Raw genomic sequence first — 12,734 nt, forward strand, 5'->3', positions numbered from 1 at the left:
TCCTTCTCTCTCTCTGTCCATCTCTCTCTCTCTCTCTCTCTCTCTCTCTCTCTCTCTCTCTCTCTCTCTCCCCCCTTCCTACGATTTCTTCGTTTTCTTCCCTCCCCATGTGTTATTTTGCAAGCTTGCATCTGTACCAGCATGAATATTGCAATCTTGCGTATTTTGTCCGCACAGTCGGCTATAAAGGTGGTAAAGGCAGACCCACTTGAATCGATCCTTTAAGGTAGAATAAAATATCGAGAGAAAAAGATAGAGAGAGAGAGAGCTATCCAAAACTTTTTACTGTCATACTGTTATGCCAAAAGAGAGAAGGCAAAAATAGAGAGCTATCCAAAACTTTTTACTGTCATGATACTTCACCTTCACCTTCACCTATCCCGTTGGGGCGCCACAGGTGATCTGGCAACCAGCATCCTCCAACCCTCTCGGTTTTCTGACCTCCTGATTGTATCGCTCAACCTCAAGCCCGTCATGATACTATTATGCCCTAAAACTCAGATAAACGAGCATATTGTTGCTGCTTTTTGTACCTACGACTGTTTGTGTTCACCCATCCCCACCCTCCGCCCGCCTTCCCAAACCCTCCTCTCCGCCACTACCACCACCAACACCACCGCCACCACACCACCCTGTCTCCTTTCGCTTCAGTCAGGCGTGGAGGTGTGGGTTACATTAATTAAGGGGTGTATGGCCGGCTTGCTGATCGTGAGTAATTGTGCTCGCGATGATCGGATCGCCATCTGGGAGAGGATCTTGTAGGAGGGCTGGGGTTACGGCTTGGAGCCCCCCACTCCCCCCCTCCACCCCCTGACCCCCACCCCACCCCACCCCGCACCTTTTGGGAAGTCCCACGGGCCCGTGTTCATTTCAGCTAACGCTAAAGCTGGTTGACAAATGAGCATTGTGTTTTCGTGGCTATTTGTGGACCCGTGTTTGTTTTTGGGGGGTTTTTGTTGTTGTTGTTGTTGTTTTTTAACGGTTCTGGGTGCCAGAAATCTGTCATGGGAACGGGGGAGAGGGGAGGGTAGGGGCGTGGGCGAGGGTGGATTGGATGTGAGTGTATGGGAGGAGGAGAGAGAGAGACAGAGAGAACTACTGTCGGACGTATGGGTTTGGTGGGGACAGTCAGTTCCGGTATATGACATACGTCTGTCAATCTGGTGGTGGAGCGGACGGATGGATAGATATTATATCCATGCATCCGCTCCACCACCAGATAGACCAGACGTACTCTCCATCCTTGGGGCTATGTGCCTCATGACTATGGCCCTCTCCATTCTCCCCTTCTTCATTTTTTTTTTTTTTTTTTTTTAAATCATGGGGCAAACCGGTTCCAGTCCATGCGTGTGTAGACGGGGAAATCGGAGCATTATGGAAACAGCAGATGCCACCTCCTGTGGCACTGTACTGCACTCCTCAGACATGCATGATATCTGCACAGTCATCGGCTGTAAAAATACGCGTGCGTGTGTGTGTGTGTGTGTGTGTGCGCGCGCGCGCGCGCGCGCGTAGACGTGGAGGAGAACTGAGAAATAGTCATGCATTGACGTGTGCTGTAGTAGCACGAACGCAAATGAGCATTCACACCTGTCTGAAAACACGTGTAAAGAGCTAAAATAAATAAATAAATAAAAATAAAATAAAATAAACAAAAAAACACGCGTTTAGAGACGTTAAAAGAAAGGGTAAAAAGGGAGAGAAAAACGTGTATGTATGTTCACACGCACAGACGCACTCACACGCACGCATGAATGCACGCACGCGCGCGCACACACAAATATGCACACGCAACCTACCTCCTTCTCTCATCCGCCTCTCCCTGTGCCTCTATCTCTCTCTCCCTCTCTCTCTCTCCTTCCCCCCTCTCTCTCCTTGTCTCCCTCCCACTCTCTTTCTCTCTCTCCCTCTCCCTCTTTCTCCCTGTCTCCCTCCCTCGATCTCTCTCTCCCTCTGCTTCTCTCTCCCTCTCTCTCTCCCTCTCTCTTTCTGTCTCCCTCCTTCTCTCTCTCCCTCTCTCTCTCCCTCTCTCTTTCTGTCTCCCTCCTTCTCTCTCTCCCTCTCTCTCTCTCTCTCCCTCGCTCACTCTCTCTCCCCCTGCCTCTCTCTCCCCTCTCTCTCACTCTCTCTCTCTGTATCCCCCTCTCTCTCTCTTATTATATGGGGGCTAAGGCCTCTTTCGTTCTTTCTTTATCATTTTTTTTCTCTCTCTCTCTCATTTTTTCTCTGTTTCTGGGGGATTGGAGGTGGAAGACAGAACAGTCCGGACACTGTGCAGAAAAACAAAACCACCAGTCAGTTTCCATCAGCTGGACCAGTCGGCAGTCGTTAGTTGTCTGGCAGTGAGTGAGTGAGTGACCTGCCGAGAGTTGATCTTGAAGACTGCTGGCAGGGGAAGAGAGACAGTGAGAACAGACCGAGCAGCGACCTTACGTGGTAGTGATGATAATATTAAAACATTCTTTTGGGGGTACAAGACACGAGAGAGGTGGGCAGGGCAGGTTGTGGGTGGGCAGAGCAGGTTGCAGGTAGGAAAAAAACACAAAAAACTGCACGGAGGAAAAAAAAAAGGGGGGGGGGTGGGGGGGGTTGGCGCTGTAGTGTTGCGACGCGCTCTCCCTGGGGAGAGAGAGCAGCCCGAATTTCACACACAGAGAAATCTGTTGTGGTGAAAAGAGAAATATAAATACAAATAAAAAAAATAACACCCTTTCTATCTCCCTCCCGCTAACCCCCACCACCCCCACCCCCTTCCTCCTTGCATTCGATTCCGCGTTTCCTCCTCTTCCTTCCTAGATTTTTTTTTTTTTTTTTTCTGTGGGGAAGTAAACCCAAGCCAGTGAAAGAAGAGAATGAAGGAAGAGGACACGAGATGTGGGATGCGGACAAGACAGCAGAACTGGTTTGGCAGTTTCGGGACGGTTCGATTGATATGATGATGAAGTGTGTATGTCTGTATTGTGTGGGGTTTGTTTTTTTTTTTTTTGGGGGGGGGGGGGGATTGTTGTTGTTTTTAGAGAGACAGACAGAGTGTGTGTGTGTGTGTGTGTGTGTGTGAGAGAGGCTAAAGGGGGAGAGAGAGATACAGAAGAAGAGAAAAGGATGGTGTTTTTTTGTGTGTGTGAGAGAGAGAGAGAGAGAGCACTCCTTTTACTCTGGCTTGTGTGTGTGTGTGTGTGCGCGCGCTAAGCAGGGGAGTGAAGTGGTAAGAGATGGGTAGAAAGACAAGTGAAGGCAGGAGATGGATCAACAACTGATCCAAGTGGACAGAATGAATGACGCACGGGCCCTGTATACTGGCCAGTGGAGCTGGTTTTGTTTTGTTTTGTTTTTTTTGTTTGTTTGTTTTTTCAGGTTGTGTCCTGCTCTGTGTTGTGTCCATGCCATGTACAGCGAATGTCTGTTGGGGTTGGACACAGCTCGTCATGCTCGCTCTCTCGCTCTCTCTCTCTCGCTCTCTCTCTCTCTCTCTCAGTCTCCCTGTCTCTGTCTCTCTCTCTGTGTGTCTGTCTGTCTCTCTCTCTTTGTCCCCCCCCCCCCCCCATCTCTCTCATGAAGTGAAAACAATTGCAAAAAAAGAAATATCTTCTGATTTAGTTCGGCAGTATGGCTTGGTTTGTGCGTCAAGATCTCATTGTTATCTGTGCTGTTTACCCGGAGGATGTCTCTTTCTGGGTGAATGCCTTATTCTGCCTGTTTGTGTGTATGGTTGGTCTGTCTGTCTCTCTGTCTCTCTGTCTGTGTGTGTGTGTGTGTCCCCATCCCTCCTTGTCATCATGGCAACAAAAGCATTGACGTCAATGCAGAACCTGTTCCACACCAATTAGCTTGATGACAGTGGCTGGCGAATAGTGTGTATAATTAGGACTTCTGGTCCTTTGGTGTCCAGATGGTGCTTCCTGCTATTAATCACGATGACCCTCACGCTTGTTGTCCCCATTGATTGAAAGGAATCCCCCACCCTCCAGCACCCCCCCTCCCCTCCCTTCCCCCCCGTCCCTGTCACAGGCAGACACAATATCACCCTCTGTGCTGGTCTCTCTGTCTCTGTAGCGTCAGTAGTTGAATGGTGTGAATGTGTCGAAGCACAGGCGTGCACGCATGCAACATCCACACAAGCACCCATATCACTCTCACTCTTGTTCATCCATGCAATGACACCTATCGCCTTTCTCTGACTCCCCTATACTGACATTGTGCAGACCACCTCATACACAGCCACACCAGGGCTTGTGCTGTCATATTCTGAGCACCAGCCGACAGTCCACATTGAACTGTATTCATTGTTAAAAGTAGAACTGTTTCTTGATAGAGCATCACTGACCCATCTGAAGTGTTACAGTTGGGTGAATGTTTGAAGCATGGGAATGCACGTGCACAAAACATGCACAAGCACGCATGCACATTCACGCACATTCACTCAAGATCACAGCTCTCATCAGTGGTTGTTTCCTCCCCTGTGTTGCAGACGTCCTCAGCTGGCTATGAATCGGCCATCATCGGGGAGGCTCACGGCCTCATCACGGACATGCTCGCGGACTCGAACCTCCCACCGCACATCATCAGCGGACTGCGGGCCGTCAGCAACTTGCTCAAGCCCCCCGAGGCCCACGGGTCGTTCCACAAGCCACGGGTCTCCCCGTTGGTCTCCCTCACAGAGACCTCATGTGGCTCTGACAATGAGGAGAGCCCCTACACTGGGGAGAGGCCGTCCTCGCTGCCCAAGGTGAGTTGGGGGAGTGAGTCCTGGGGAAGGATAGGGGATGTTTGTTGGGGGTTTAAAGTGCCCAAGGTGAGTGGAGTGAGTCCTGGGGAAGGATAGGGGATGTTTGTTGGGGGTTTAAAGTGCCCAAGGTGAGTTAGTGGAGTGAGTTGTGGGGAAGGATAGGGGATGTTTGTTGGGGGTTTAAAGTGCCCAAGGTGAGTGGAGTGAGTTGTGGGGAAGGATAGGGGATGTTTGTTGGGGGTTTAAAGTGCCCTGGGTGAGTGGAGTGAGTCCTGGGGAAGGATAGGGGATGTTTGTTGGGGGTTTAAAGTGCCCAAGGTGAGTGGAGTGAGTCCTGGGGAAGGATAGGGGATGTTTGTTGGGGGTTTAAAGTGCCCAAGGTGAGTTAGTGGAGTGAGTTGTGGGGAAGGATAGGGGATGTTTGTTGGGGGTTTAAAGTGCCCAGGGTGAGTGGAGTGAGTTGTGGGGAAGGAGAGGGGATGTTTGTTGGGGGTTTAAAGTGCCCACGGTGAGTTAGTGGAGTGAGTTGTGGGGAAGGATAGGGGATGTTTGTTGGGGGTTTAAAGTGCCCAAGGTGAGTGGAGTGAGTTGTGGGGAAGGATAGGGGATGTTTGTTGGGGGTTTAAAGTGCCCAAGGTGAGTGGAGTGAGTTGTAGGGAAGGAGAGGGGATGTTTGTTGGGGGTTTAAAGTGCCCTGGGTGAGTGGAGTGAGTCCTGGGGAAGGATAGGGGATGTTTGTTGGGGGTTTAAAGTGCCCAAGGTGAGTGGAGTGAGTCCTGGGGAAGGATAGGGGATGTTTGTTGGGGGTTTAAAGTGCCCAAGGTGAGTGAGTTGTGGGGAAGGATAGGGGATGTTTGTTGGGGGTTTAAAGTGCCCAAGGTGAGTGGAGTGAGTTGTGGGGAAGGATAGGGGATGTTTGTTGGGGGTTTAAAGTGCCCAAGGTGAGTGGAGTGAGTTGTGGGGAAGGAGAGGGGATGTTTGTTGGGGGTTTAAAGTGCCCAAGGTGAGTGGAGTGAGTTGTAGGGAAGGAGAGGGGATGTTTGTTGGGGGTTTAAAGTGCCCAAGGTGAGTGGAGTGAGTTGTGGGGAAGGAGAGGGGATGTTTGTTGGGGGTTTAAAGTGCCCAAGGTGAGTGGAGTGAGTTGTGGGGAAGGAGAGGGGATGTTTGTTGGGGGTTTAAAGTGCCCTGGGTGAGTGGAGTGAGTCCTGGGGAAGGATAGGGGATGTTTGTTGGGGGTTTAAAGTGCCCAAGGTGAGTGGAGTGAGTTGTGGGGAAGGATAGGGGATGTTTGTTGGGGGTTTAAAGTGCCCTGGGTGAGTGGAGTGAGTCCTGGGGAAGGATAGGGGATATTTGTTGGGGGTTTAAAGTGCCCAAGGTGAGTGGAGTGAGTCCTTGGGAAGGATAGGGGATATTTGTTGGGGGTTTAAAGTGCCCAAGGTGAGTGGAGTGAGTTGTAGGGAACGAGAGGGGATGTTTGTTGGGGGTTTAAAGTGCCCAGTGTGAGTGGAGTGAGTTGTGGGGAAGGAGAGGGGATGTTTGTTGGGGGTTTAAAGTGCCCAAGGTGAGTGGAGTGAGTTGTAGGGAACGAGAGGGGATGTTTGTTGGGGGTTTAAAGTGCCCAAGGTGAGTTAGTGGAGTGAGTTGTGGGGAAGGATAGGGGATGTTTGTTGGGGGTTTAAAGTGCCCAGTGTGAGTGGAGTGAGTTGTGGGGAAGGAGAGGGGATGTTTGTTGGGGGTTTAAAGTGCCCAGGGTGAGTGGAGTGAGTTGTGGGGAAGGATAGGGGATGTTTGTTGGGGGTTTAAAGTGCCCAGTGTGAGTGGAGTGAGTTGTGGGGAAGGAGAGGGGATGTTTGTTGGGGGTTTAAAGTGCCCAAGGTGAGTGGAGTGAGTTGTAGGGAAGGAGAGGGGATGTTTGTTGGGGGTTTAAAGTGCCCAAGGTGAGTGGAGTGAGTTGTGGGGAAGGAGAGGGGATGTTTGTTGGGGGTTTAAAGTGCCCAAGGTGAGTTAGTGGAGTGAGTTGTGGGGAAGGAGAGAGGTTGTTTTTTGGGGATTGAAAGTGGATGCAGGCAGTGTTATATATATGTGTGTGCGTTTGTGCAAGCGTACACACACATATATATGCACACGCATCTGCCTCCACCTCCACATTCACCACCCTCTAACCTCCCAACCAAATCAAAGTATTTCCTTTCACATGCCCTTTCTACTTCAACTCTTTCATGTGATTCATCTGTAAACATTTTGTACATATGAGATGGTTGTACAAGAAAAAAAAAGTAAAGTTACAGGCTCCAGCTTTTAGCAGTTGGACACTGCAAGTAATGCACTTGCCAACCAGTGAGTATAATTATTGTGAAGGAATTCCTCTTTTTCATTCATTTCTTGTATAATTTGGCAGAGACCAGTAATGTCTTTTCTTTTCTGAAAATATATTCCTACTCTCTCTCTCTCTGTCTCTCTCTGGGCATGCGAAGAGGGATTCACAGGGACGCCCCGTCACCGTCCTCTCTTGATCTGCTGTCTGCACTGTGGAGATGTTCTCATTTTCCCTTTGAAGATCTTGGTGGAAATGAGGTCTCTGTTCAAACATACATAACCGGCATCTTTGTCATCTGTCACTGTCCATTAACTTTGTCAGCAAATGTCAAGTGTAGGAGAGAGAAAAAATTCTGTTTGGGGAATGTTAAAATTCAGTTTATATTTTTTTTAGGGGAGTTGTTTGTTTTTTAACTGAGAAAAAAAGGATAACTGATAACTGATACAGTATGTGAGTGAGAGAAAGAGAGAGAAAGAGAGAGAGTGTGTGTGTCTTTCTGAACCAGAAAAAAAGAACAGGATAACTGAAACTGTGTTTGAGAGAGTGAGTGTGTGTTGAGGAGGTGTGTATGTGTGTGTGTGTGTGGAGAGAGAGAGCAAATCGTAGAAAGCAAAAAAAGAACAGAAACAAAATGGTTTGTGTGTAGTATAGACCTGTTACCCTTTCCTGACTTAACAAACATAATCAAAACCTAAATACTGAGAGGAATCGTCAATATTTCATCCTCTCATATTTGGGAGATCACCATGATGAATACCCAAATAAGGAGATGACAAACCATACTGTCCCCCGCCTTAGCCAGTTATTGATTGGTATGAGAGATAGACAGAAAAACAGTTTGTTTTTTTGTTGTTGTTGTTGTTGTTTGTTTGTTTGTGTTTTTTTCAAAATTTGTCTTTAAAAGTTCTATTTGTGGTCTTGACAGAGATGAGAAAGGTCAACAAATAGTTTTCTTGTTTCCACCACAGAGTTTGCCCGACTAGGGTGGACCCAGGGGTGACAGATGCGGGGTCAAGTGTTCTCACATTTCAGGGCTTCCTGGGTCGCTTTGACTACAGCTTGGCTTCAAAGCAGGAATAATCATCCAGTGTTTTTGTCATCTCCAACATTAGTACTGCGCACATTTTGCGACTGATTTTCTGTGGTGAAAGACCTAAGAATTTAGAATTTCAGAATGTATGTTTTGTTTAAAAAATTTGTTTTGATTTCATTTCAGAAGATGAAAAAAATTGTTTAAAATTTTTTTTTGGCTTACTCTGTCATACTGCAAGACTTAGCATTGGTGAAGTTCGTTATAAAGATGCAGTTACATGAATTTTAAAGGATTTTGACTTTTGATCAGAGTTTAAGGTTGGACCCATATGTTGAGTTACAACTTCATTCTTTTCTGGAGAAGATTATCGCCTGATGTTGATAAGGCTGCATAGATTTGACAAACATCAGTTACATCTTGCATCTTATTTATGTGATTCTGGCTAACTGTCAGGGTCATAGTGTGATGTTTTATATGTATTTGTTGTAATGCCTTTGACACCAAATAATGCCTTTGCAAGATCCTTGGCATCAGAAGGCGTCATCATAATACCTTCATGATAAAATCTCATATCACAACACTTCTTCATGCATGGAATGATGCGGAAGCATCCAAGTCATTGTAATATTGTTTCAAACCCACAGTGGTGTGTGTGTGTGATGCAGAGACTGCGCCGCAGCCTGCCACCCAGCCTGATCCGGCGCATGTCGACCAGCACCTGGACCACCACCACCTCGGCCACTGGCATGCCCACCCTGGAGCCAGAGCCCTGCCGCCTGCGCTCTGCCAGCTTCCGCCACTCCAGGGAAGGCACCCCGGGCTCCAGCCCCTCGGGCAGCCGCAGTAACTCCCCCTCCCCGTCCACCAACACCACCGTGGTGCTCACCATCCCAAAGTCGCGCTCCTTCTCCCTCGCCTCCGCCACTGCACCCCACACCTACCAGCGCCGCCTGGCGAGGAAGAGCCTGGCCGCTGACAACAGTTCCGGGCTGGGGTCAGGGTCAGGGTCGAGCGCCGGCGCCACCACGTCCACAGTCAGCCCCACCGCCCGCTTCGAACCCAAAGCGCTGTCCCCACTCATGAAGCCAGACATGCACCCATCGGACGCTGGGGAGGGTGGGGGCTTGGCTCTGGGTGGGGGATCTGCAGGGAAGGAGGGGGGAGGGGGGTTGCTGAAGCAGAGGCTGATCACGTCAGACTACGAGAGCAGTGACTCGCCCAACAGCAGTGACCTGAGCGACAACATGGGTACCACAGAGGATGGGGGAATGTCCGCCATGCCCAGAAAGGTGAGGAAGCTGTTGGGGGGGGGTTAAGTATGTGTCGTGGGGGGATGTTTTGTATTTCATCATGGGGTGTTTCTTCAGTCAAGCATGATAGATCTATAACATCCACTTCAGTTTATGCAAAAGTTTGACTGTCAAAGCCGACGGGCGCAATAGCCAAGTGGTTAAAGCGTTGGACATTCAATCTGAGGGTCCCGGGTTCGAATCACGGTGACGGTGCCTGGTGGGTAAAGGGTGGAGATTTTTACGATCTCCCAGGTCAACATATGTGCAGACCTGCTAGTGCCTGAACCCCCTTCGTGTGTAAACGCATGCAGAAGATCAAATACGCACGTTAAAGATCCTGTAATCCATGTCAGCGTTCAGTGGGTTATGGAAACAAAAACATACCCAGCATGCACACCCCCGAAAACGGAGCATGGCTGCCTACATGGTGGGGTAAAAACGGTCATGCACGTAAAAGCCCACTCGTGTACATGCGAGTGTACGTGGGAGTTGCAGCCCACGAAAGCAGAAGAAGAAGAAGAAGACTGTCAAAGTGATGAGGCCCACCTGAAAACGCATCAGCAAACAGTTCTTTTGAGTGCCAGAAAAAAAAAATGTTCTTCATTTTCTCTTGCATTCTCTTGCACTGGCTGTCATTGGTGAGTCACATCAACCATGACTTCTCAGTTTGTAGATGGCATGCCACCTCCAGTTTTAGAATTACCACTTCTGTTGGACTGCCTGTTCTCAGAATCTTCTAGGAAGGTTATCCTTCTGTCTTCCTGGTCCCAGACTGTTCCAGATGTTGGTAAACCGAACATCTTGACCTGTTGTCCATTCTTTCCCCCTAGAAATAAGTGTACTGTCAGTCGTTTCTGCTCAGCTGTGTGGTAGTGGAGTGAAAAAGAACCCACAAAAGGGTTGTCCTCTGGCTAAATTCTGGAGCTGAAATCCACAATGATAGGTACATATATATAAATATATATATATATATATGTGTGTGTGTGTGTGTGTGTGTAGATAGATAGATAGATATTTTTATATATCTATATCTGTATTTATGTATATCTATATATATTTATATATATCTATATATTGATCTCTCTCTCTACATATATATATATATATATATATATATGTGTGTGTGTGTGTGTGTGTGCATGCACACAAGGCCTTACATAAATGCATTTGTCCAAACACAATGACATCTCCTTGAGAAACTGAAAATGAAACCTCCCGGAACTGCCCATATATCTTGCTATTCCTGCTCAACTTTTACAATGTCTTGCTGCTCAACTTTTTACAATGCCTTGCTTTCAGGAATCGCTTCAGCGGCTAAGCTCAGGGACCTCCCAGGCCTCCTCGGCTTTGGAAGGCGACATGAAAAGACTGTCGGTGAAGGAGGAAGAGGAGGAGGAGACGACGACGACACAACGGAGGAGGAGGAGTATAGAGGCAGAGGAGGAAAAGGAGGAGAAGGGGAAGGAGGCGGTGGTGGAAGGAGAGGAGGAGGAGGAGGGGCAGGATGTGTTGGACAGTGGTGTGATAGCGGGGGCGGGGCCTGTGGCACTGTTCACGCAAGAGGACATTGAGCGCTCAGAGCTGCTGCAGATCTCCCGCCTCAACGACTGGGACTTCCCCATTTTTGACTTAGCCGATCAGGAAAAAACTTTTGTTCTTAGTAAGGTGAGTTTTGTGTGGGGTTCTTTTTTTTGTTGTTGTTGTTGTTGTTCTTGATAAGGTGAGTTTGGGTTGTTTTTGTTGTTGGTAAGGTGGGGTTGGGTTGTTTTTGCTGTTGGTAAGATGAGTTTGGGTTGTTTTTGGTCTTGGTAAGGTGAGTTTGGGTTGTTTTTGTTGTTGGTAAGGTGAGTTTGGGTTGTTTTTGGTCTTGGTAAGGTGAGTTTGGGTTGTTTTTGTTGTTGGTAAGGTGGGGTTGGGTTGTTTTTGGTCTTGGTAAGGTGAGTTTTGTTTCTTGTTGATCTTAGTAAGGTGAGTTTGGGTGAATTTTGTTCTTAGTAAGGTGAGTTTTGTGTGGGTTTCTTCTTTTTTGTTGTTGTTGTTGTTGTTCTTGATAAGGTGAGTTTGGGTTGTTTTTGTTGTTGGTAAGGTGGGGTTGGGTTGTTTTTGCTGTTGGTAAGATGAGTTGTTGTTTTGTTTTGGTCTTGATAAGGTGAGTTTGGGTTGTTTTTGTTGTTGGTAAGGTGGGGTTGGGTTGTTTTTGGTGTTGGTAAGGTGAGTTTGGGTTGTTGTTGTTCTTGGCAAGGTGAGTTTGGGTTGTTTTTGCTGTTGGTAAGGTGGGGTTGGGTTGTTTTTGTTGTTGGTAAGGTGGGGTTGGGTTGTTTTTGCTGTTGGTAAGGTGAGTTTGGGTTGTTGTTGTTCTTGGCAAGGTGAGCTTGGGTTGTTTTTGCTGTTGGTAAGGTGGGGTTGGGTTGTTTTTGTTGTTGGTAAGGTGGGGTTGGGTTGTTTTTGCTGTTGGTAAGATGAGTTTGGGTTGTTTTTGGTCTTGGTAAGGTGAGTTTGGGTTGTTTTTGTTGTTGGTAAGGTGAGTTTGTGTTGTTTTTGGTCTTGGTAAGGTGAGTTTGAGTTGTTTTTGTTGTTGGTAAGGTGAGTTTGTGTTGTTTTTGGTCTTGGTAAGGTGAGTTTGGGTTGTTTTTGTTGTTGGTAAGGTGAGTTTGTGTTGTTTTTGGTCTTGGTAAGGTGAGTTTGAGTTGTTTTTGTTGTTGGTAAGGTGAGTTTGTGTTGTTTTTGGTCTTGGTAAGGTGAGTTTGGGTTGTTTTTGTTGTTGGTAAGGTGGGGTTGGGTTGTTTTTGGTCTTGGTAAGGTGGGGTTGGGTTGTTTTTGCTGTTGGTAAGATGAGTTTGGGTTGTTTTTGTTGTTGGTAAGGTGGGGTTGGGTTGTTTTTGCTGTTGGTAAGATGAGTTTGGGTTGTTTTTGGTCTTGGTAAGGTGAGTTTGGGTTGTTTTTGGTCTTGGTAAGGTGAGTTTGGGTTGTTTTTGGTCTTGGTAAGGTGAGTTTGGGTTGTTTTTGTTGTTGGTAAGGTGGGGTTGGGTTGTTTTTGGTCTTGGTAAGGTGAGTTTGGGTTGTTTTTGTTGTTGGTAAGATGAGTTTGGGTTGTTTTTGGTCTTGGTAAGGTGAGTTTGGGTTGTTTTTGTTGTTGGTAAGGTGAGTTTTGGGTTCTTTTTGTTCTTAGTGAGTTTTTTGGGCTCTTTTTGTTCTATGTAAGGTGAGTTTGGGGTTCTTTTTGTCTTAGTGAGTTTTGGGGGGTTCTTTTTGTTCTATGTAAGGTGAGTTGGGGGTTCTTTTTGTTCTTCACTGATTTTGGGTTGTTTTTGTTCTTAGTAAGGTAATAAGTGTTAAAAAAAACAAAAAAACTTAAAAAAACAAAAA

The 12,734-nt window shown here is 47.4% G+C and overlaps 1 protein-coding gene across 3 annotated transcripts in view; it reads left to right on the forward strand.

Moving 5' to 3' along the window:
• Positions 1 to 12,734, forward strand: part of LOC143282853 (cGMP-inhibited 3',5'-cyclic phosphodiesterase 3A-like) — a 277,131-nt gene that overhangs the window by 242,959 nt on the left and 21,438 nt on the right. For all 3 annotated transcript variants that reach the window (XM_076588698.1, XM_076588700.1, XM_076588701.1), the window contains exons 2-4: positions 4,469 to 4,726; positions 8,742 to 9,365; positions 10,668 to 11,033. In XM_076588698.1, coding sequence (XP_076444813.1) covers positions 4,469 to 4,726; positions 8,742 to 9,365; positions 10,668 to 11,033 — 1,248 coding nt within the window. The remainder of the gene's footprint in view (positions 1 to 4,468; positions 4,727 to 8,741; positions 9,366 to 10,667; positions 11,034 to 12,734) is intronic.

Source organism: Babylonia areolata, chromosome 6 (genome assembly GCF_041734735.1).
Source record: "Babylonia areolata isolate BAREFJ2019XMU chromosome 6, ASM4173473v1, whole genome shotgun sequence".
Classification (NCBI taxonomy): domain Eukaryota; kingdom Metazoa; phylum Mollusca; class Gastropoda; order Neogastropoda; family Buccinidae; genus Babylonia; species Babylonia areolata.